The sequence below is a fragment of the Dendrobates tinctorius genome, unplaced genomic scaffold, assembly GCF_039654945.1.
Source record: "Dendrobates tinctorius isolate UK_male_01 unplaced genomic scaffold, ASM3965494v1 ptg000154l, whole genome shotgun sequence".
NCBI lineage: Eukaryota > Metazoa > Chordata > Amphibia > Anura > Dendrobatidae > Dendrobates > Dendrobates tinctorius.
Window position 1 is genome coordinate 17949221 of NW_027361821.1, and position 23390 is coordinate 17972610.

A 23390-nucleotide genomic window follows, 5' to 3' on the forward strand; every position below is an offset into this window, starting at 1 on the left:
TTACCAAATGGCTGCAATGAAACAGTGAAAAATTTAAAGGGCTCTGAATACTTTCCGTACCTATCAGTTGTTTCTTTGCTTGTGCTATGAAAAAGTGTAGTATAGCCTTCAAAACTTACACATTATGTGAAAAAAGCCTCATGGCTGGAGCTATGTTATAGGGTCAGACAATATTACAATTCATTTCATTCAGTGAATTTGTCTGGTAAAAGGATGGTTATTAAAGGAAAAACCCTTGGGACCCCAGTATAGTAAATGGAATCTGTCCGGTTTTTCATATAATGGATCAGAAACTTCTGTTATTGTTTTGCTGGTTTGACAGAGAAAAACAGAATTCAGACACAGATATGAACAAAGAATAACTAAAATAGTACATGATTTTTTTCCCAAATGTCTCTTTATAGTATGCTATAATACTACTAGTTACGGTATTTGCTCTTTACTGAATGAAATGCCATCCAGTGCTTATGTCAATATCTTATGTACCCAGTTTTGTTTTTTTTAGTGTTGAGCACTTTTTCTAGTTTTAATCTTGTAGTATCTTTGACTGTATTATCACTTAACTAAAAATGTAACTGAAAGGGGTTGTTCTCTTTCAGTAAATGAACGTCTTCAGCTGCAGGTTATTATAAAGAAACATTGTTGTATTCACCTTCATGGGTCTGTCTGCAAACCGCCGCCGCTCCACACGTGATATCTGGCATCGGCTGCATGATGCCAGCAGGAGCAGTGGCGGAGTCTCAGCGGTGGATCAGGATAAGGTGGAAATATGAATCATTTGTTGCATATGAATATAGTCAGACTCGCTCATCTCTAGTCAGACATTGTGAAAAATGGAGTCTCTGTGAATGTGGCAAAGATGTATGTAAACTCATGACTTGACTTTGGTTATATATTGGATGGCGCATCACGGACACTGCTTTTAATCAGGGATCATTTTTATTTAAAATTTACACAGTGGTTGTGTGCACTCCAAATCTTTCTATACATGTCTCACAACAGAAATTTTTCCTGTAATTGATGTTACCTTTTTGTGATATGAGGTTCACCTCAGTAGTCCTGAAAGTTGAATTGCACCTAAAGGAAAAACTCTGCTATAGTGGAATACAATACACAGTTTTGGAATAAAAATCCTATAACGTAAAATACAAGCTATTTGACAAATATAATAATCTAGAATGTACATATTAACTGTGGTATTTCTAGCTTGTGTAGGGGTGTCTGTGAAAATCTTTATAATTACAAAATATACGCACCAAGGCTACCTCCGAAAGGGGATCTAGTGGTCAAAAAAATCTAGGAAGGAACCAATCTCCACATTCAACGATGGTTTTGTTTAGGAGCAGCATCAATACAGGCTATATATATATATATATATATATATATATATATATATATGTATGTATGTATATATATATATATATATATATATATATATATATATAGAGAGAGAGAGATATATATATTTGTAACAGTGATGATTTATACGATCGCTCCAGTCATCGTTTGCCCATTGTATAAAGTCTTTAGCTAGCACCAGAAAGCAACAAAAATACCAATGAAAACAGGATGAGTATAAGTTAGGCCTAGGCTGACAGGACATATTTTCTTTCATCTGAGAGAATCAATTTTTATGCTGATCACACTCTGACAAGACTTTGGGTGTGATCCAATTTTCTCGGGCAAGTAGATTAAAAATAAAATTCTCCATTCTGTCAGTGAAAATTGGACCGTACTCTGATGTCAGAGTGCAGTCTGATTTATTTATTTTTTTAAACTTTCCACTGATCTATAGACATGAATGGAAGAATGATCTGATAATTGTGCATGCTGCATTTTTACTGCCCCCCACCCCTTCTGATTGATTCTGTAAGAGGAAAAAAAATCCCCGATAGACTAACATGGGGTTGAGTGCTATCTGTCAAAAAGACAGATAGCACTTGTCTGATTTTTATGGTTGTGTGCATTAAGGCTGGTTTCACATTAGCGTTTTTTAGCGCAGCGCATGCGTCTTGCACCCCTCTGTTTAACATGGCGTGCTCATGGTCTAGCGTTTGCACGCATTCGTATCCGTTTTCGTGCACATGCGTTTTTTGTAGTGTGCGCCTAGGAGCATCGGACACAACCTGTTGCATTTTTGGGTCCGTCCAACGGCGTAAAAAAACATTCGCACGCTAGCGCACGGAATGCGCAAAAATAACACATTGCCGTCTATGGGAACGCAGGCATGCACATGGACATGCGCACGCCTGCGTTTGAAATCACAGGCGTTGTAAGAGTTAACATGGCTACAAACTGGTTAAAACGCATGTGCATCTGTACTATGCAAGCAGCCACCCTTTTATGTTTCCAGTTTTCTTTTTCATCTTTACAATATCCTCCCTATGCAGGTAGCCCACATGCCCTCATTTCATTTTCTGTATTTTTTCTGATATTTTTGTCTGTGTGATGCATTCACCTATATAAATATTTTGTCTTTTTAAATTGAATAAAACCATGGTTTTATAACAAAGTTTTGCACTCATCCCGTTTTCTTCGGCTTTATGGAAGATAATAATTTGTTTTCTTGCTCACACATTTGTGTAACCATATAAGAATGGAGGTGACTACAGGATGAATATGCTGTGAACAAGCCATAAAGCGCCAGCAATGAGCACACTAATCAATAATATGTAATTACTAGTACTATAAAATGATACTATGACTTATACGCAGGATAATAACCTTCTGATACAGTAATGATGTGCAAGTATCCTCAGTAACAAGTCATGTTGACTTAATGGAAGACAAGGGGAAAGACAAATTGATTAAAGTCATACAACCAAGGAAGTCATGTTTGGTGTAATCACAGATGCATGATGAGAATCCTTAGAAATGGCTTCTGGGGTGAAGAGGACAGATTATACTTTGGAAAAGTGGCTGTGAATGAGAGAATGCCATATTCATGTACCTAATACGACAGCACCACATAGTAGCAGATCTGAATTTACAGGAGGACTTTCTGAGGTAGCCATGACTAATACACTTATGTAAGACAAAATAAAAGGTTAGCACCATTTTTCTTAAAATATTTACTTTCTAAAATATGGCCTGTCCATACTTCATTGTACAGCTTCTCACTCATTCTTCAAACTCATGAGTTTACAGCAGATATCCTTGCTATTCTTAAAAGTGCCTTGTTGTCAGCTCCAAGCTCCGAGGCCGTTGCCTGTGGATTAGGTTGGCCAGCTTCCATGCCGTTTCTATACATTGACTGAGGATGGAAAACAAACTGAGTTCTTGGAAAAGCAGTTGTGCTACAAGTTCTTCATGCAAACCTGACAACGGCTCACACGGGTTCGAAGCTGCCCAGATTTCAGCGTTTCCAAAGGAGGAGCACCACCAAATTGTTGCCTCTCTTCCACTGTGGTCAGCCAGAAACTGTACTTATTAGCAAAATAATGACAAGTTCCTCTAGCTCCATTGCATTCGATAAAAGGAGTAGCCCGGAAATCTTCTAAGCATGACCCAGGGGATACCAGAGACTGACCACCTCCTTCTGCACCAGCAGCGGTGTGCTGTGGAAACAATCAGCAAGATATTGAAGCGGAGTAAGCCTTAGGAAAACAGTGGCCAGCTTAAATATGTAAATAAATATTCTGATATCGATATTATAGAACATCTGTAAAGTCCCTCTGATTTCTTGATTCCTGTGTTACGGAGTTACGTATAAAAGACATGCATTACCTAATTCTACTCCTGCTACCGATTAATACCTACATACATCATTATGGGACTGGTTATTGTTTTCTGTTATTCCCCAACATTGATCATTAAAAGTAATACAGATTGTGAGGTAAACAAAATCACTGCGCTATATCTTAGGCTAAATCGTCTCAATACGTCATAATGTTATATACAATGGAACATGCTTTGTTCGTAGTAAGTGTATACAGGCGTTTACCATGGCTTCATGAATCTGCTTGTGTCACATGAATAAAGAGAGCTGGTATGATGTCAAGTGAAGAAAGTATAAAAAGTGTTTTTAGAATGAATCAAGTGTTTTGCTCTAAGGCTGGGAGCACCCTACCGTGTTGATTGCGAGAGACTCATGCGAGTTTCTCGCATCACACACGGTAGGGTGATCCCGGCCTAAGGCTGTATTCATATGTAGCTACAGCTTTGCACACTTTTCAATATGGCTTTAGAAACTGACATTAAAGAGTAACTATTTTTTAATTTAAATTATAAATCAAACTTTGAAAAGTTATAAATATTTGTAATACACTCCATTACATTATTTTATTTCCTTCACTCTTCACTCTCACAAATCATGCTGAAAATGCTGTTTTATCAGCCTAATTCATGTTGTTTTAGAAGCTGTTTTGAACAGCGAGGAGGAAGCGTCTCCGCTCCCATTCCCAATGCTCAGAAAAAGAAGCAAAATATGGTAATGGATGTTCAGAACTTGTCATAGGCTGATCAATAATTAGAGTAAAGTTTTTTTACATATACATTTTAAGTTCATGGATGTGCCCTAGTTAAGACATTATTAAACCTTTTATTGTCAGGATTTTGATTTTAAATGTCACAGAGTGATGTTTTTAGAGTGCTTATGTACAGGGGCTGAACTCTGGACTTAACTTTTGTATGTGGGAAAACCCCTTTAATTTTAATCAATACATCATGGAGTAATAATAATTTCTTTATCGCCTTATTGGAGGACACAGATTACCATGGGCTGTGCGACACCAGGCTTCAGCCTTGCAACTTTGCAGAGCTGCGACCTGGTCGTCTTTGCACACTTTTTGCGAGGTTCTACAGGGTTTATACCCAGGCCTCGTCCGATGCAGCTCTTGGTAGGAAGGTTCTGCAGGCGGCGGTCGCACATTGGCCGACCTAAGCCCTTCTTTCGTTCCTTTATGGCTGTTCCCACGCTCGAGACTGCTTTGGAACGTCCCATGGTAATCTCTGTCCCCCAATAAGGCGATAAAGAAAGAGGGATTTTGGGTTCTTACCGTAAAATCTCTTTCTTGGAGCCTTCATTGGGGGACACAGCACCCTCCCTGTTTAAATTGTACCGTGTTGGGTCTTCGAGTCCCTTGTTGGGTTGGTACATATGTTCATAGTTTTTGGCTGCTTCTCCTACTGCTTTCTCACCAACTGAGGTACTTGGTGCCTGTCGGTGGGTGTATGCTGCCGGGGAGGAGCTAATTTTCTTGTTTTGCATAGTGTCAGCCTCCTAGCAGCAGCAGCATACACCCATGGTAATCTGTGTCCCCCAATGAAGGCTCCAAGAAAGAGATTTTATGGTAAGAACCCAAAATCCCTCTTTCCACAATTGGATGTGTTTAAATAAAATGTTCCTGTGGTGAGATAATCTTATAAATGTCCCCTGCTGTGTACTGTGTAATGGCTGTGTCTGACCGTACAGTGACATGAGCAGGGGAGGAAGGAAAAGAGTATACAGACAGGAAAACAGAGGATCACAGCTGATTCTTTCTTTGAAGTAAAACATTGTTTAAAAGGCAGGGAAATGTTTTATCTCACAAAGAATCAGCTGTCATCCCATTCTGTTCTGTCCATATACTTTCTTTTCCTTCCACCCCTGCTCAGGAGCTGTGGTATGATCAGACCATGTTCCTGTACGGTCAGACACAGCCATTACACAGTACATAGCAGGGGACATTGATAAAATTATCTCAGCACAGGAACTTTTTTTTTATACACATCCAATTGTGGATCTCAATTTTAATTAATAGATCTTGGAATAATAAACTTTGTGGGAAAAACCCCTTTAAGGCCGGGTTCCCACTGCACTATGGCAGTCCATTTAACGCAATCCGTTAACGCTGCCATAGCCTCCCATTAAATAGCACATTGCGATATATGCCGTAAAGCAGCACACGTTCGCGATGTGCCGTTAAGGGCTGCAGCGTCTGAGGATCCGTCACAGCTAGTGCTGATTATTCATCAGCGCAAGCGGTATAGCATAACGCATATCGAGTTATTCTATGGTGTCAACGCAGCCCGTCAACGCTATGCGTTGATAGGGCTGGTTAACGCTATGTGAACCTGGCCTATGGCTCCTTTCACACTTCAATGCAAAACAGGTACGTGAAAACCGTTACCAGTGTCAGTGTTTTCCATCCCTGTGTCATGTGTTTTTCTAGTATTGATAAATTACAAAGCTTCTCCTATACTTTGGGATGTTACAACACACTGACAGCATCCGTGTTTAAGTGTTTTTCTCGGAGCCATAGACTTGTATAGGCCCTTGTCAGCCGTGCTGCTGGGGGGAAAAAAGGACACGTCTCTGTGTGCTCTGCACGGACACGTGGTCAGTGTAAATACATGGAAATATAATAGGTACCTGTGGCATTTGTGGAAAAAAAAAATACCACACATACTGGACACGGACGAGAATTTTCTAAATATCACTTTTTTTTAAAAAAAAAGTGGTCCTCGGAAACCCTAATGTCTTCGAAAAGGACCTAACTTTCTAGGACTCCACTGTCTCTCCTCACTGTTAAAGAGCGAGATTGTATACTTGCAACCATGGGTTCGTATGTAAAAACATTTGTGTGATCTACCACAATGACTTGCATTGGTCAGTATGCTTATCTATATGGGATCCTACAACTCTCCGAGGACTACTAAAGAGCGAGATCTCAGTCTCTGTACAAACCTAGTAACGCTGTATATGTTTCTAAACCGTCACCAAGTTGTAGCATTATTATAGCGGTTACTGCTTTAGTAAAGGACGCAGGAGGACTGGGTTTGTACAGAGACTGAGATCTCGCTCTTTAATGATCCTCGGAGAGTTGTAGGATCCCATATAGATAAGCATACTGACCAATGCAAGTCATTGTGGTAGATCACACAAATGTTTTTACATAGGGACCCATGGTTGCAAGTATACAATTGCCACATATGTTAATGGATGCACAAAAAATGGGTCATATTCCGGTTACCATCTGCATATCATGCATTTTTCATGGATCCATTACAATTATTAAGAATAAAAAGCTGTACTTCACCTTTAGTATTTATTTATATATGGAGGGCGCACAGCACACAGATGTAAAAAAAAATAAATATATAGACGTTGGACACAATACAGATAATAAAAAAATATTTTTTTCACGACAAAAAAATTATTATTTTGCACACACTTATAAGAAACCTTCTGTTTCAGGAAGCTTAAATTAATAATGGAAAAATTACCATAAGAAATGAGTATCCTATCCAAAGGCTCCTCCACCCCTCTGGGCATTGCGGGATTGTGTTGTCTTGGCTATGAACAGCCACAGCTTGAGATGGGGCCTCGCACACAGAGCAACGGCTGATGTAGTTTCTAATTTGTGTGCTGGCCACTGGCATCATGGGAATAGGAGCCGTAGTGGAGAGCCAGTAAGATTTATCATTCCTACTAGCATAGTAGCAAACCTCATTGATGTTGCAATAAATAAAAGGCATGGTGCTAAATCGAGGTAAGCAGGACCCGGCAAGACCTAAATAAAATGAGAAATGGACATAATTATTCAACAGCCATGAGCGAACACAAAATCATTAACCCATTAACCAACTGATAATCAGATAACTGAACTGTAGATATCTCCCCGTCTTCCACCTCAGATCTCGCAGGTTACTTACCAAGGTCTTGGTTATGGGCCTTTTCTTGTCCTTCTACATAGAGCAGACTGTATCCATCCCAAAGCTTGTTCATTCCAACAGGACATGGTGGAATCTGTTCAGCCTGACTGTGTTTTACTAAAGTGTAGCCAACACTCACACTCCGCCCAGGCATGCCTGGTAATCCTACGGTGCCTTCCTTTCCTGGGGACCCTGCCATCATCAACAAATGTACAAACCATTAGATCACACGGGCCTAATACAATTCAGGTTGTCTGTAACCACTTATCCTCTGCATACACCAAACTCCAAGGGAGACACCACTTAGGCTAGGTTCACATTTGCGGTTGAGTACGCAGCGTACTGTCCGCAACCGCAATCATGCGTTTGCGGACGATTGGCAAATGCTATTTTCCCGGCAAATTTTTGAATGTACACAAGCCATGCCCAATGGGCGTGTCTATGTAAATTCTTGTGTATGCAAACGCAAAGCGTACGTATGTGTTTGCGTACGCCTGCGTTCCCACAGACTGTAATGCGTTGTTTTGACGCACTCCGTCCGAAAGCGTCCGCATTTGTATGGCCGCGGATATTTGACGCCCCCAAAATTGCAACATGTTGCGTTTTCTGTGCCACGCCGCTCCCCTGGAAACGACGCATAGGTACATATCCGCAGACGAACACATGCAAACGCATGTCCATGCGTACCCCATGTAAAAGATAATGACGCATGCGGATGGATGCGGACGAAACGCAGACACAACCGCAAATGTGAAACCGGCCTCATGGGGCAGAATCAGTGACAGGTAGCTTTCCACTCCTATCAGATGGCATGCAACTCAATACTAGGGTCCTTCCTCCTTTCATCCCATGGGTGTAGTTCATTTATTTCTATGATCCGTAGTGTATGTTTATTGCTTCCACCAATTTTAAAGCACTTCTGGAGATCATGAAGCCATAAAATGATTATTATTACAGGTATGAGATCTAATATATATTGTACATGCTCCATATTTGTGCAAGGGCTCTCATTCAGACGTTAGTGATTTTTTTCTTACAAAAAAAAAACGTTCAGAGTTTCACCAGTGTTTTTTTTAGTGTGCCATCAGAGTATGGTCACTGTCAAGTGTTTGTCATCAGAGTTTTTTGTTTTTTTGGAGGGGGGAGGGTGTATAAAAAAACAGATTGAGGTCTCTCAAGCTCTTCATATCAAACAGTTTGTGAAAGATGGACAATATCAGAGAGCTGTCTTATTTTTTTTTCAAGATCCCACGGAGTTGCATTAGTGTGTTTGCTCAGACAAGTCTACGTGAGGTTGTGTGGACCACTTGGTCTGAGAATAAAAAGTAGGACAAGTCCACTAACCCAGACACTACCATAGGTGCCACTGATATCTGTGAAAAAACACACATAGCAGTTGTACAAGAAAAACTGACATTAGAATGAGCCCAAAGCTTGTATTGGACAGGTTGGGTTTAACCTGCTTTATCATTTGATTCCCTCAACGATGGGTTACCGGTTTCAAGACTAATCTAATGATAATGATACATGTGATCAGAAGACAGGTCTAATGCACATGATCGAATTACACTGTTCAGAACCAAATTGGTTCAGAGATGAAAACAGTTGAACATAAACGGCAGTGTCTAAAGCAGCGAACCACTTTAAGCCGTGCTGGTTTAAAAAAACTAATTACTACAGTATAGTGGTGAGTGGGGGTGAGCAATTCTCCAGCTGCCACCAGATCACTTACTGTACACCGTACCCAAAATGTACATGAACTATGTCAGATGTTACAGCTATCAATGGACATTTGTCAAAAAATATAGCAAGTAAACAAACTATAATATTAATGACATCCACAAAAATATCCTCAATTTTTAATACATATTTCAAACAAAGGTAATTATTACCTTCAAATCCTGAGGGCCCTGGGATACCAGGCTCACCGGGATCACCAACAAAGCCAGGCTGACCTGGGGGGCCATTTCTACCATTCTGTCCTTGCCTGCCTGGAAAGCCTTTTCCACCTGAAATAGGTTATTAATAATTTACACAAATACTAAATATAAAAGGTATTACAAAAACAAAAGATCTCTGCAAAACAGGTAGATATTGTACGCTTATAATAATTTGGGCCATATTATAAGCAGCGTTAAATCAGATATTGGTCCATTTCAAAGGAGAAATGTGGACCCTTTAAGGCATACTAAAAAAATTGCAGGCCCTACTTAACATAGTCCAGGCATTGAGCCTTGGAAACGAATATGTCCCCTTCTGATGTGTAAATATTCACAGTTAGTGAGATCAAATACAACAATGTAGAGTTACATACAGTAGGGGAAATACAGGGATTTTTGGGTACTCACCGTAAAATCCTTTTCTCCGAGCCACAGGACCATGGGTGTTATGCTGCTGCTACTAGGAGGCTGACACTAAGTAAACACAAAAAGATTAGCTCCTCCTCTGCAGTATACACCCACAAACTGGCTCCAGCCAAACCAGTTTCGTGACAAAGCAGTAGGAAATCAAGAACATTATATGAGAGTATAAAAACGTCAAACCAAAGAACATACTCAAGCCGTCAGGCCAACAGGGTGGGTGCTGTGTCCCCCAATGAGTGGCTCGGAGAAAAGGATTTTACAGTGAGTATACATAAATCCCTGTTTCTCCTTTGCCTTATTGGGGGACATGGGACCATGGGATATCCAAAAACAGTCCCTGGGAGGGGAACCGACAAAACACACCAAACCCCATGCACCAGCTGCCTAGAGATACGCTACCGCCGCCTGCAAGATACGTCTTCACAGGCCCGCATCTGTGGAAGCCTGAGGGTGAATGTTGTAGTGCTTCGAGAAGGTGTTCAGACTGGACCAAGTCGCAGCCCTACAAACCTGTTCCACCAACGCCTGGTGCCGAATGGCTCAGGAGGCACCCACCGAACAAGTGGAGTGCGCCTTAATCCCCGCTGGGATAGGCTTGCCTCTGACACGGTAAGCCACCTGGCTATTGTGGACTTTGAAGCAGCGAGTCCTTTCCTGTGACCCTCAGGAAGAACGAATAAGGAGTCAGTCTTATGGAAGAACGCCGTCCGTGAGACGTACCTTTTGAGAGCCCTCACAAGATCCAGAGTGTGAAGAGCCCTCTCAAATCAGTGTATTGTTGTTGGGCAAAATGAGGTCAGGACAATGTCTTCGTTAAGGTGAAAAGAAGAGACCACCTTGGGCAAGAAGGAGGGGGATGGCCTGAGAACCACCTTGTCCTGGTGAAAAATTAGAAAAGGAGCTCGACAGGAAAGAGCGGCTAGCTCCGATACCTGCCTGATTTATGTTGTGGCGACAAGAAATGCGACCTTCCCTGAAAGGTGGATCAGAGAGACATCCTGCAGCAGCTCAAAGGGAGCCTCCTGTAGAACACCAAGGACCAAGTTAATGTCCCAGGCATCCAATGGCCTTCTATAGGGGGATACCACATGGAAAACCCCCTGAATGATGGTCTTCACCTGCAGCTTAGAAGCAATCCGGCGTTGGAACAAAACTGATAAGGCTGAGATCTGGCCTTTGAGGGAACTAAGCACTAGGCCTGAGTCCAGAACAGTCTGAAGGAACTGTAAAATAGTCGGTATGGAAAAGGCAAGAGAACAATCGTGTTCCCTGCACCATGTGAAAAACACTTTCCAAGTGGGGTGATAAATGCGCTCCAATGGAGGTTTCCTAGCGCTAATCATAGTGGAAACCACTTCTCGGGAGAACCCAGTTTGAATCCTGGGTCCTAACCCAACGGCCAGACCATTAAACACAGGGCCCCTGAGTTCGGGTGGCAAATCTGGTCGATCCGGTAGTCGCCAAGGAACATCGACAACGAGCTGCACCAACTCCGCGTACCACGCCTAGCGCTGCCAGTCCAGAGCGACTAGGATTACTGGAATCCCTTCATCCCTTCCATCTTGATCTTCCTGATGACCCTCGGAAGTGGGAGAAACATGTTCGGAAGACAAAATTGACGTGACGGAAGGACCAGTGCATCCCCCTAATGGCCTCTGGATCCCGGGACCGACCTATGAACTCGGGAACCTTGGCGTTTAGTCTTGATGCCATCAGATCCACGTCCGGAGTTCCCCAGTGATAATAAATCTGTTGGAAGAACTCCGAATGAAGTAACCACTCTCCTGAGGAAGTCTGCCACCCAGTTTTCCATGCCCGGGATATGAACCGCCGAGATGAATGAGTGGGTCATCTTGGCCCAGAGAAGAATGTGTGCCATTTCACACATTGCCACCCTGCTGTGGGTGCCCCCTGATGGTTGATATACCCCACAGCCGTGGCGTTGTACGATTGTATTCGGATGGGGTGACCAGCCAGGAGGTGATGAAACCAATCAAATCGCCCGGATTTCCAGAACATTGATTGGAAGAAGTGACTCCCGAGGCGACCAGCACCCCTGGGCAGTGTGATGACGAAAGACAGCCCCCCAGCTATGAAGACTGGTGTCAGTGGTGACCACCAACCATTGAACTGGGAGAAAAGATTTCCCCTGGATGAGGGAACGTCCACCACCTGAATGCCCGCGGAGACAAGCGGCATAGACAGTTGATGGAGAATGGGTTCCTGTCCCAGGCCGACAGAAGTACAAGCTGCAGAGGACAGAGGTGTAGCTGGGCGAAGGGGACAGCTTCCATTGCTGCCACCATCTTGCCCAGGACCCCCATGCCGAATCGGATAGAGTGAGGAAATGGGCGACAAAGTGCCCGGGCTCCCTGTTGAAGGGCTAAGCTTGTCTTGAGGGAGAATCACTAACCCTTGGGAGGTGTCCAGGGTCATTCCCTAAAAAGGATATCCGCTGAGCTGGGACGGGGGAAGATTTGTTTAAGTTTATCAGCCAGCCCAGGCGATAAAATGTATCCAAAGTGCAGGTTTGGAAAGACGGGCCCTTGATTAGGAGGTCTTCTAAGTATGGCAAAACAACCACGCCCCAATAGTGCAGACTGGACATGATGGCCGCCATGAAATTTGTGAACACTCTGGGAGCGGTGGCGAGGCCGAAGGGCAAGGCTGTAAACTGGAAATGTTCCTCGCGGACGGCGAAGAGCAGGAACCTTGACTGAGGGAGAAAAATCGGGATATGAAGGTGAGCATCCCAGATGTCGATGGATGCTAGGAACTCACCCTTCTCCATCGAAGTGATGACGCAGCGGAGAGACTCCCATCCTGAAGTGCTGGACCTTGACAAACTTGTTTAGGAGCTTCAGATCCAGAATGGGCCACACCGTTCTGTCCTTATTCGGAACCACAAATAAGTTTGAGTAGAACCCTTCTAACCTCTCATTTTCTGGGACCAGAATAATGACCCCGTCCTGGCATAGTAAATCGATGGCTCAGTAGAAAGGCCGGGCCCGCGCATCTGTTTGGGAGGACGAGAGGGGAAGAATAGTGCCGGAGGACCAGAAGAAAACTATCTTGTATCCAGAAGACGCCAGGTCCCTGACCCATTCATCGTGGACAACAGAGAGCCAGATATGACGAAACAGGAGTAGGGGACCGCCTACTCTGCTGGTGTCGACTGGATAATTCCGTGAGTCATTGGGCCGAGAATCTATGGGACCTGGATCCCTTAGATCAAGATTGCTTGGGTCGGCTCTTCCATGACTGGTTGGTCTATAACGAAACCTGGGGATCACTGTCCCCCCGAGGGGAACGCCCCGATCCAGAAGAGGTGGTCGTATTGGACCAACCAGGATTGCTGCAAAAGGGCCGGAAACGTGTCTGTTGCTGAAAAGGTCGCCTAGTCTTCTGCTGGGGAGGAATTCACTTTTTCCTCCTGTGGCGTCCAAGATAAGCTGATCCAGCTTCTCTTGTCACGCCGTTATGTCTGTACTTGGTTGTTGGCGTGACAATGCATGTCTTTGCTTTATCCCCTTACTCTTTTCCCCCTAATTGAGCTCGGATACTGTTAGCAGTTACCTGTATGGAGCCTGCTCAGTTCCCTGCTCTGTTGAGTAGCCGTGCATGTGTTGTTAGGTCTTTGCTCTGCTGCATCACCATCCGCATGTGCGGTCCCTGGTTGCCACTGTGGAAGCTGTCCGCTGGTTGCGAGGTCATTTGCAGCTGGTGCATGACTTTCCACGTGTGTCTAGACTTGCAGGCACTGCCAGGTGCTCTAAGCTTCAGTTTCTGCACTGACTGCGCTGTAATGGTTTCTGTTTGGTCTTAGGGCGTGCGCGGCCACACCTCCCCTGCTTTTATCAGGGTTAGTGTGTGTATTTGAAATGCTGTCCCCAGCCAATTGCTGAGGGGCAGCTCCTATATAAACTTCCCCTTCCCTGCTGGGCATCGCCACAGCTACTCTCAGAGTTCCTGAACCTTGCCATGTGTGTTTTGTGTATGTGTCCCTGGACCTCTCCTGTCTATGTTTTGGTACCAAAGTCCCTGCCTTGATTCCTGCTTTGTCCTGTTCCTGCACCCTGCCCTGGAGGCAGTATACCCAGGCCTGAATCGTTGATCCTGTACCTGACCCTGACTGAACTGTGTCTGCTGTTATGTTTCTGGAATCCCTCTGTTTGGAGTCTCGCACCCAGTGACTGAGTCTCTTGTGACTGGTGTTCCTGCTGAGCATCTACTACCCTGTGCTCTGACTACCATGCAGTGCTAGCTCCATGCAGGCCCAGCAATCCTGCGGTTCTAGCACCATCACGCTTGAGTTCCTTCCAAGGTCCAATGCCCGAAGCCTGACGACCGCAGTCTGGAACCTGATGACTGCTGCCTGGAGCCTGGAGCTTGATGACTGCATTGGTGCCTGTAGGTCCTGTTGGATGTCCGGAACCAAACGACTCCTGTCTGATGTTCAGCCTGTGTCCTGATATCCAACCTGTGTCCTGATGTCCAGCCTGATGTCCAACCTGTGTCCTGATGTCCTCATGTACCCTTATGTCCTGCTTATGTCCCGCCTATGTGTGCCTCGGTGATCCGTTGGTTCCTTGGGGCTCCACTGGGTGGTACCCTTCTGGGAGGTGTGGAATTGGGAGCCTGGCATAGCCCTGTTTCGTCTAAGTACTGTGTGACTTTACTTTAGTAAACTTTACATTCTTTATACCTGAATTTATGTGGTGTTATCAAGTCCTATGTGTCTTCTCTTTGTCCACATGCTCAGCTGCCACAGTATCCCGTATAGAGGGTCCATATTGTGTCCCCAGGGGACGCCCGCCCCTCGTCATCGGCCTGGAGGCGCCTGCTGGGCCATGGCCGCAGTCGTGCCATCTCTCCAAATAAACAACCGCTCTGGTAGGGCAGAGACATTAGAGACTTTTTGACGCAGAGTCCGTTTTCCATTCCCTGAGCCACACAGCACGTCTGATGGTGATTGCGTTTGAGACTGCAAGTACAGCACAGTTAGCTAAGTCCAGGGAAGCGTGCATCAAATAATCCCCAGTCAAGGAGATCTGATTGGCCAGGTATGCTGCTTCTGAGGTCCATGGGAAGGTCACTATCCTGAATGGCCCTGGCCAGGGTATCTGCCCAAGAGACCATAGCTACCTATGACGTGGCAAAAGAGGGAGAGAGTGCCAAGCTCGAGGCTTTGAAAACCGAACAGGCAAGGTTCTCTATCTGACGGTACGTGGGGTCTTTAATAGAGGACCTGTCTGGTAAGAACAGGAGGGTTTTGGTGGCCAGGTGGGAGACAAGTGGATCAACTGGAGGGGATTCGGCCCATTCCTTCCACAGATCCGAAAAAAAATCTTGCCTCAATAGGCTTCTGACCTGCTCTCTATGCTGTCGAACTATGTCCTGGAACTCGGGATAGTTGGAGAAAACCCTATGAGGACGTTTGGTCCTCTTGAAGGACACCGTGTGATCCGGGACAGAATTAGAGTGCTCGTCAACCTTCAAAGTCTGGTTTACGGCCCCAATGAGACTGTCCACCGTCACCTAATAATCCGGTGAGTCTAGATCAAGGGGCATGTCGGAATCAGATTCGGAGTCCTGGTCACTGCGAACCCTGGGTGAGAGGGAGCGGGAAATGGAGCCCACAGATGTCGAGGCGGGAGAACGCCAGGGAGACGTGCTATGGGCCCGTTTCCTAGATGCCTGTGGCGTTTTTGACTGAGAACAGCCCCTGCTGGCTGACAGTTTCCGTGAGGCAGAGGAACCTTCCATGACTGGCAGATGAATGCCTCGACCAGTGGAGGGATCTTGAAGGGACTCTATTGCTTTAGCTAGTGACGAAGCCCACTCAGTTCGGTAGCAGCGGAGGGCTCCTGAACGCATTCGAGATCACAGGCCTTGCAAGTGGCATACTCTGTCCCCGTGGCAACGAAGTCTGGCAGGTGGTACATGAGGTGAAAAACACTGTATGTGTCTTATTAGCAATCTTGGATGTCTTAGAGAGTTACATGGTGTACCCCAGTATGTCTCTGATTCTGCCGATATGCTTCAATAGGGAGGACCGTGACTTGTAAGACCCAGTGACTACTGCAGAAAAGGGGCAATGAGTGTGCCGCAGCTCAGAGATCTTACCCAGGTCCTGTGGCCCAAGCAGTCCTCCCAGTGCACTGTGCCCCTCTGAAGTGTGAACAGGCTGCCAGCGTGTGCAGTGAGCCGGCCGGGTGGATAAAGATGGCCGGCGGGAATTGCAGAGGGTAGCATGCGACATGCAGAGAGAACTCTCGCAGTGTGCGAGAAGCGCCAGGTCGTGGGCGGAGCTACTGCCGGGACGTCATAAAGTGGGTGGAGCTTCCAGATTGCGGCCGAGAACAGGCCCAAGCCGGGGGCTAAATTTCCGCTGCCAGCCGGAACACACCTGGAGGGAAAGGGGAATAGTGCTCAAAGTCCGCTTGCAGGAGCCCTCCGTCGGGGTTACTGACCTGTTCGTGGTCCGGACGCACACTCAGCCCATCTTACCAGTGGTATGCGTCGCAGTCGCCGCAGGAGACGAAGCGCAGGACTCAGGCTGCCTCTGCTTCCAGGTCAGCTGCTCTAGCGTGGATTGTGCAGGGACCCTCCATCCACCATTCTGTTGTCAGAGAGGCAGAGATGGACCGTCCGCCTTCCTTCCATCGCCACTGTTTATCAGGGGAGATGCAGTGCGGGCCACATGGATGTCGTAAGTGCCTCTGGACATCCAAGGGGTTAACTCCCCCAGGATGGGACAGGGCTGTTCGTCCAGCACATAAAAGGACAACATAAGCCTGGATGCAGAGGGGGGTACGTGGAGGCGACACTCCATGTTCCCATCTGTTGCCGGTGTGGGGAGAGCGGTGCCCTTTAGGGATCCGTCGCCCCCTGTAATCCTTTGAAAAAAAAATAACAATAGAAATAAAGAGAAAAGTAAAAATAAAAAAACTATAGATGTAGTCTGAAGATCAGAACACATGTGCCTCCTACTGACACTATGCTTGAGCTGGTTCGGCTGGAGCCAGTGTGTGTGGGTGTACACTGCAGAGGAGGAGCTAATCTTTTTGTGTTTCCTTAGTGTCAGCCTCCTAGTGGCAGAAGCATAACAACCATGGTCCTGTGTCCCCCAATGAGGCGAAGGAGAAAAGTATTTGATACACTGCCGATTTTGCAAGTTTTACCCACTTGCAAAGAATGGAGAGGTCTGTAATTTTTATACTAGGTACACTTCAACTGTGAGAGACAGAATCAAAAATGAAAAACCAGAAAATCACATTGTATGATTTTTAAATAAATTGCATTAAATAAGTATTTGATCACCTACCAACCAGCAACAATTCTGGCTCTCGCAGACCAGTTAGTTTTTCTTTAAAAAGCCCTCCTACTCTGCACTTATTACCTGTATTGATTGCACCTGTGTGAACTCGTATAAAAGACACCTGTCCACACACTCAATCACATGCCAAGCTCTCCACCATGGCCAAGACCAAAGAGCTGTCTAATGACACCAGAGACACAATTGTAGACTTGCACAAGACTGGGATGGGCTACAGGACAATAGGCAAGCAGCTTGGTGAAAAGGCAACAACTGTTGGCACAATTATTAGAAAATGGAAGAAACATATGACTGTCAGTCTTCCTTGGTCTTGTGGGGAAAGGATAATTCTGACAAAGGTCAAGAATCAGCCAGAATTACATGGGAGTACCTGGTCAATGATCTGAAGAGAGCTGGGACCGCAGTCTCAAACATTACCATTAGTAACACACTACGCTGTCATGGATTCAAATCCTGCAGTGCATGCAAGGTCCCTCTGCTCACACCAACACATGTCTAGCCCTATTTAAAGTTTGCCAGTGACCATCTGGATCAGGGGTGTAACTAGAACTGATTGGGCCCCATAGCAAACTTTTAAACGGGGCCCCCTTAAAGACACACCCCCTCAAAACCACACCCCCTTCAAGACACACCCCCTTACTGATAATGCATACTAGAGTCACATTAAGTAACAGAATTAGAAATAATGTAACAATTATTCCTAATCCTGTAACTCAGTCAATACAATCAAATTAGTTAGGCATTGATAATTTTATATTTTAAGTTGCTGACCCAACACCACATGGTATACAGCACCCAGCGCCCAGCAAGACATGGTATATAGCGCCCAGGACCACCTGGTATATAGCACCCAGCACCACATGGTATATAGCACCCAGCACCACATGGTATATATATAGCGCCCAGCACCACATGGTGTATATAGCGCCCAGCACCACATGGTATATAACACCCAGCACATGGTGTATATATAGCACCCAGCACCACATGGTGTAAATATAGCGCCCAGCACCACATGGTATATATATAGCGCCCAGCACCACCTGGTATATAACACCCAGCACCACATGGTATATAGCGCCCAACACCACATGGTATATAGCACCCAGCACCACATGGTATATAGCGCCCAGCACCACATGGTATATAGCGCCCAGCACCACATGGTATATAACGCCCAGCACCACATGGTATATAACGCCCAGCACCACATGGTATATAACGCCCAGCACCACATGGTATATAACGCCCGGCACCACATGGTATATAACGCCCGGCACCACATGGTATATAGCGCCCGGCACCACATGGTATATAGCGCCCGGTACCACATGGTATATAACACCCGGCACCACATGGTATATAGCGCCCAGCACCACATGGTATATAGTGCCCAGCACCACATGGTATATAGCGCCCAGCACCACATGGTATATAGTGGTGCTGGGCGCTATATACCATGTGGTGCTGGGTGCTATATACCATGTGGTGCTGGGTGCTATATACCATGTGGTGCTGGGTGCTATATACCATGTGGTGCTGGGTGTTATATACCATGTGGTGCTGGGTACTATAATAGTGCCCAGCACCACATGGTATATAGCGCCCAGCACCACATGGTGTATATTTACCCGGTAGCCCGCCAGGCCAGACAGAGCCTGCCCCTGAGCCTCCCTCCTTTATACTCAGTCACCTCTCTCTCTGTCTCTTGCAGCCCCAAGCCGGTGCTTGTTCCATCTTCTCATCTCAGCAGTGCTCTTCCTGCTTTCAGCTTCCACGTGGTGCCGATCATTACATATGCGCATATGTAATGAGCCGCTAATTACTTATGCGCATAGGTAATGAGCGGACGCTGAAAGCAGGAAGAACACCGGAGAACTGAAGATGGAATAAGCACCGGCCGGGGTCTCAGTGCAAGAGACATGCATTGCTAGGGGAGGAGTTGTAGTTAATTGCACTACCCGGGTAGCGCCGATTGGAGCCGGGGACCCGGGCCCCTATATGGGACGGGCCCCAAAGCAACCGCTTCGGCTGCTACCCCGGTAGTTACGCCACTGATCTGGATGATCCAGAGGAGGCATGGGAGAAGGTCATGTGGTCAGATGAGACCAAAATAGAACTTTTTGGTATCAAGTTCACTCACCATATTGTTAGTAAGAAGAAGGATGAGTACAACCACAAGGACACTGTCTCTACCATGAAGCATGGAGTGGGAAACATCATACTTTTTATGGATACTTTGCGGCAAAGGAGACTGACGACTACACGGTATTGAAGGGAGGATGGATGGGGTCATGTATAGTGAGATTTTGACCTACAACCTCCTTCCCTCAGTAAGAGCTTTGAAGATGGGTCGTGGCTGGGTCTTCCAGCATGACAATGACCTGAAACACACAACCAGGGTAACTAAGGAGTGGCTCTGTAAAGCGCATTTCAAGGTTCTGGAGTGGCCAAGCCAGTCTCCAGACCCGGACCCAACAGAAAGTATTCGGAGGAAACTGAAATACAATGTTGCCCAGCAACAGCACCATGACCTGAAAGATCTGGAGAAGATCCGTATGGAGGAGTGGGCCAAAATCCCTGCTGCAGTGTGTGCAAACTTGGTCAAGAACTATAGGAGACGTCTGACTTCTGTAATTCCAAACAAAGGTTTCTGTACCAAATATTGTTCTATTTTTCAGTTTTATCAAATACTTATTTCATGCAATAAAATGCAAATTAATTATGCAAAATCATACAATGTGATTTTCTGTTTTTTTATTTTTAGATTCTGTTTGTCACAGGTGAAGTGTACCTACTACGATAAAAATTACAGACCTCTCCATTCTTTGTAGGAGGGAAAACGTGCAAAATCAGCAGTGTATCAAATACTTATTTTCCCCACTGTATGTGTGGGAACATCAAGCTGTAAAGTCTGTGACAACACTGTACCTGAAATCTGTAGAGGACATTATTCCCATCTCAGCCTTTCCTGGAATTAATCTGATCAGCTCCAAGCAGAAGAGGTGGAATTATGGAAGAGCTTTCACCTTTACTGGTCGGAACTGGAAGAAATTATTGTCATGTCAGCCATAAAAGACTGACATGGAAATAAGGCCTCTTTCACACATCAGTTTTTTGCCATCAGTTACAATCCGTCGTTTTTAGAAAAAAACGGATCCAGCGACTGATGGCGCTGGATCCGTTTTTTTTCTCATAGACTTGTATTAGCGATAGATTGCGATGGATGGCCTCACGTTTCATCCGTCGTTCACTGGATCCGTTGGAAATTTTGTGTCCGTAGGGCGGAGACGTCGGACAAAGTAACGTTTTTTGTCTCCGTCGAAAAGTCGGACAGCGACGGATCCAGCGCCGTCTGTCGTTGGCTATAATGGAAGCCTAAGGGCGCAGGATTCGTCGCTGTCTGTCAAATTACGGAATCCAGCGATGGATTCCGTTTTTTTAAGCTGAGCATGCTCCAATTATTATTACCAGGTAGGGCAGTCGGATCCAGCAAAAAAACTGATCCGTCGCATCAGTTTTTCACAATCTGCGACAGATCCGTTTTTTTCCAAAACTGCTGGATTGCGACTGATGGCAAAAAACTGATGTGTGAAAGAGGCCTTAGCCTTTAAATGGGTTTCCAGGCTTCAAATAAATCTCTGCAGTCAATTTATGTGATTGAACATTGCTGAATCTTGACAATGTACATTGTGCACACAATCAAGATTCCCCTCTATTTCCAGCGCGAGTGGGTGGTCACGTGCCGATTAGACTGTCATCCACTTCTTAGAACAGAACATTGAGGAAAGCAGATAAGAAATTAGTTGGCATGTCATTATATAAAATGCAAGTCATATAGGGTGCATGCATGCATTTTTCTTGAATCCAGAACACCTCCTTAAAAAAAACATCTGTTACTGTTCAGAAATTATAAACTCAATGAAAACCACGTCAACAATGGAAATAATCACTGAGGGATCACATTACAAAAATGAAATTGGCATGAGGCAGAGGCTGTCTGCAGAACCATACATATATGTCTTTTTCAACTGAGACTTTAAAGGGAACTCGTCAACAGGAAAATGCTGTTCTACCTGCAGTATCAGGAGGAGCTCATCAGATTCATATTTAAAGGTTTGTAGAAAAAGATTCAGTAAAATCAAATTTACTGATTGAAATTGGTTCATTCAGGAGTCTAGTCTAAACAATTGACAGTCTTTATTGTATAAGCATGCACACCGAGATAGTTGTCAATCACTGGTGAGGACCACCATCTGATAAGAAAATACTTGATTCTTATTGCGTGGTCAGAGCATATACAGAACATGGTTGTTTCATCAGAGCCCTTGTACATGCAGAAAGCCTCAAAATCTATTTATGAGAACATATTAATTACATATTATGCGTCCATACCAGGTTGTCCTGATGGTCCTTGTATACCACGATCTCCAGGCCCACCATCAAAACCATTAATTCCAGGTAGACCAGGATTTCCAAGAGGATACTGAAAATCATCAGTAGGAGATAGACCTGGGCGTCCTACTGGACCTGGGGAACCTGGAAGAAGAAATACTTAAATTCAAAAGGAAGATCAATTCAAATCTTCACAAGAACTGATCACAGTGGACTTTGTGCATTTTTCTGACTGCTTACCTGATTAATGGCACCTCAACTCTATATGAAAAACCACATCCACTATCTATAACTATAAAAATCAGGTTTTCACAAACTCCTGTCACCGATAGGCACATGATGGGCCTGATTCATCAAAGTTGTCACAACAGAACTCTGGTGTAAAAGCTCTGAAAAGTTGTAACATTTAGTAGCCAAAATTTAGCGACTTTTGGCATCTTCACACCAGTTTCTCCCAGCTTCAGCCAAATAGGCAGAGCTGTCGCGGGATGGCAGGTGCTAGAATAGGATGTGCAAAAAAAAAAAAATCGGATGCCAGACGGAACCACAGTATAGCATCTGATTTTTACATTTCAATTCTGTAACATAGGAAATTATAAATTGTCTTGAACATGAATAATAACTACTGCTGTAAAAAAATGGTGAGTACAGTACATATGGATGACAAGTGAGAAAATAAATCATCCAAGTTTTCTAGATTTACAATTGTCAATACGCTAGATTCTGATGAATACTGTTTGCAGTAAGCGCTAGAGTGAGCCTTAGGCCGGGATCACACATGCTTTGTGAGCCTTAGGCCGGGAGCGGAGTGTGCGGCTGCATGTATTTCTATGCAGCTGCACGCTCCGCTCCTGAGTGGCAGCAGCAGTGCCTGGGTATTAAGATGTGAGACTCGTCCGAGTTTCTCACATGTGTGATCCCGGCCTTATTCTGTGTATGCGATGAATTTATGATTATGCATTCCACTCCCAATAGTATTATGTAGGCTGGGATCACACATCGTTCATTCTGTTATGCGAGACAGTCGGGCCAATTATGCTAATATCACTCAGATCAAACTATGTCAGCGTTTGAGCTGAGTGTCATCTTACTGTTATGTGCAGAAGACGCAGAACTTAGTTTCCCCATCTTCTCCATTGTCTCAGTCCGTGAATGCTGGACTGCTCTCGGATGACACATGCACCCACAGACTTGTATGGGTGCATGTGAACCGATCTTCGAATACACTCACTGCATGCTGCAATTGTTTTCTCATCTCGAATCGCCATGAGAAACAAAAAAATTGCAGATTTGCACTGCCCCATACTATATCACAGGGCCGAGAACTATGTGATAAAACTGCCCTTATATGTATAAAGATAATTAGGAGCCCTTTCCCAGAAAATCAACCTTAGTGCCCTATAAATTACTATTAATAATGTAGCAAACACAGAATGTTGGACATACCGTCTTCTAATAGTAGTACTCACCTGAGTTGCCCTTTTCTCCTTTAAGACCGGGAAATCCAGCATCTCCGACAGATCCTTCTTTTCCAGGAACACCAATGAATCCTGGATCCCCCCTAAGGCCTAAGACAAACAAGAAAAATGTTACAGTCTTCTCTTCAACACCAAAGGACAGACTAAATGACCTGTTAATCTGCAATGCTTAGACACAAG

General features: G+C 44.9%; 1 protein-coding gene across 2 annotated transcripts in view; it reads right to left on the bottom strand.

Moving 5' to 3' along the window:
• Positions 1–917: 917 nt before the first annotated feature.
• COL4A6 (collagen type IV alpha 6 chain) overlaps positions 918–23390 on the bottom strand; it is a 447495-nt gene continuing 425022 nt past the window's right edge. For both annotated transcript variants that reach the window (XM_073547638.1, XM_073547637.1), the window contains 6 exons: positions 23202–23300; positions 21733–21876; positions 9528–9644; positions 7636–7827; positions 7207–7493; positions 918–3557 (listed from right to left, as the gene is read on the bottom strand). In XM_073547638.1, coding sequence (XP_073403739.1) covers positions 3297–3557; positions 7207–7493; positions 7636–7827; positions 9528–9644; positions 21733–21876; positions 23202–23300 — 1100 coding nt within the window. In that variant the 3' untranslated portion in view covers positions 918–3296. The remainder of the gene's footprint in view (positions 3558–7206; positions 7494–7635; positions 7828–9527; positions 9645–21732; positions 21877–23201; positions 23301–23390) is intronic.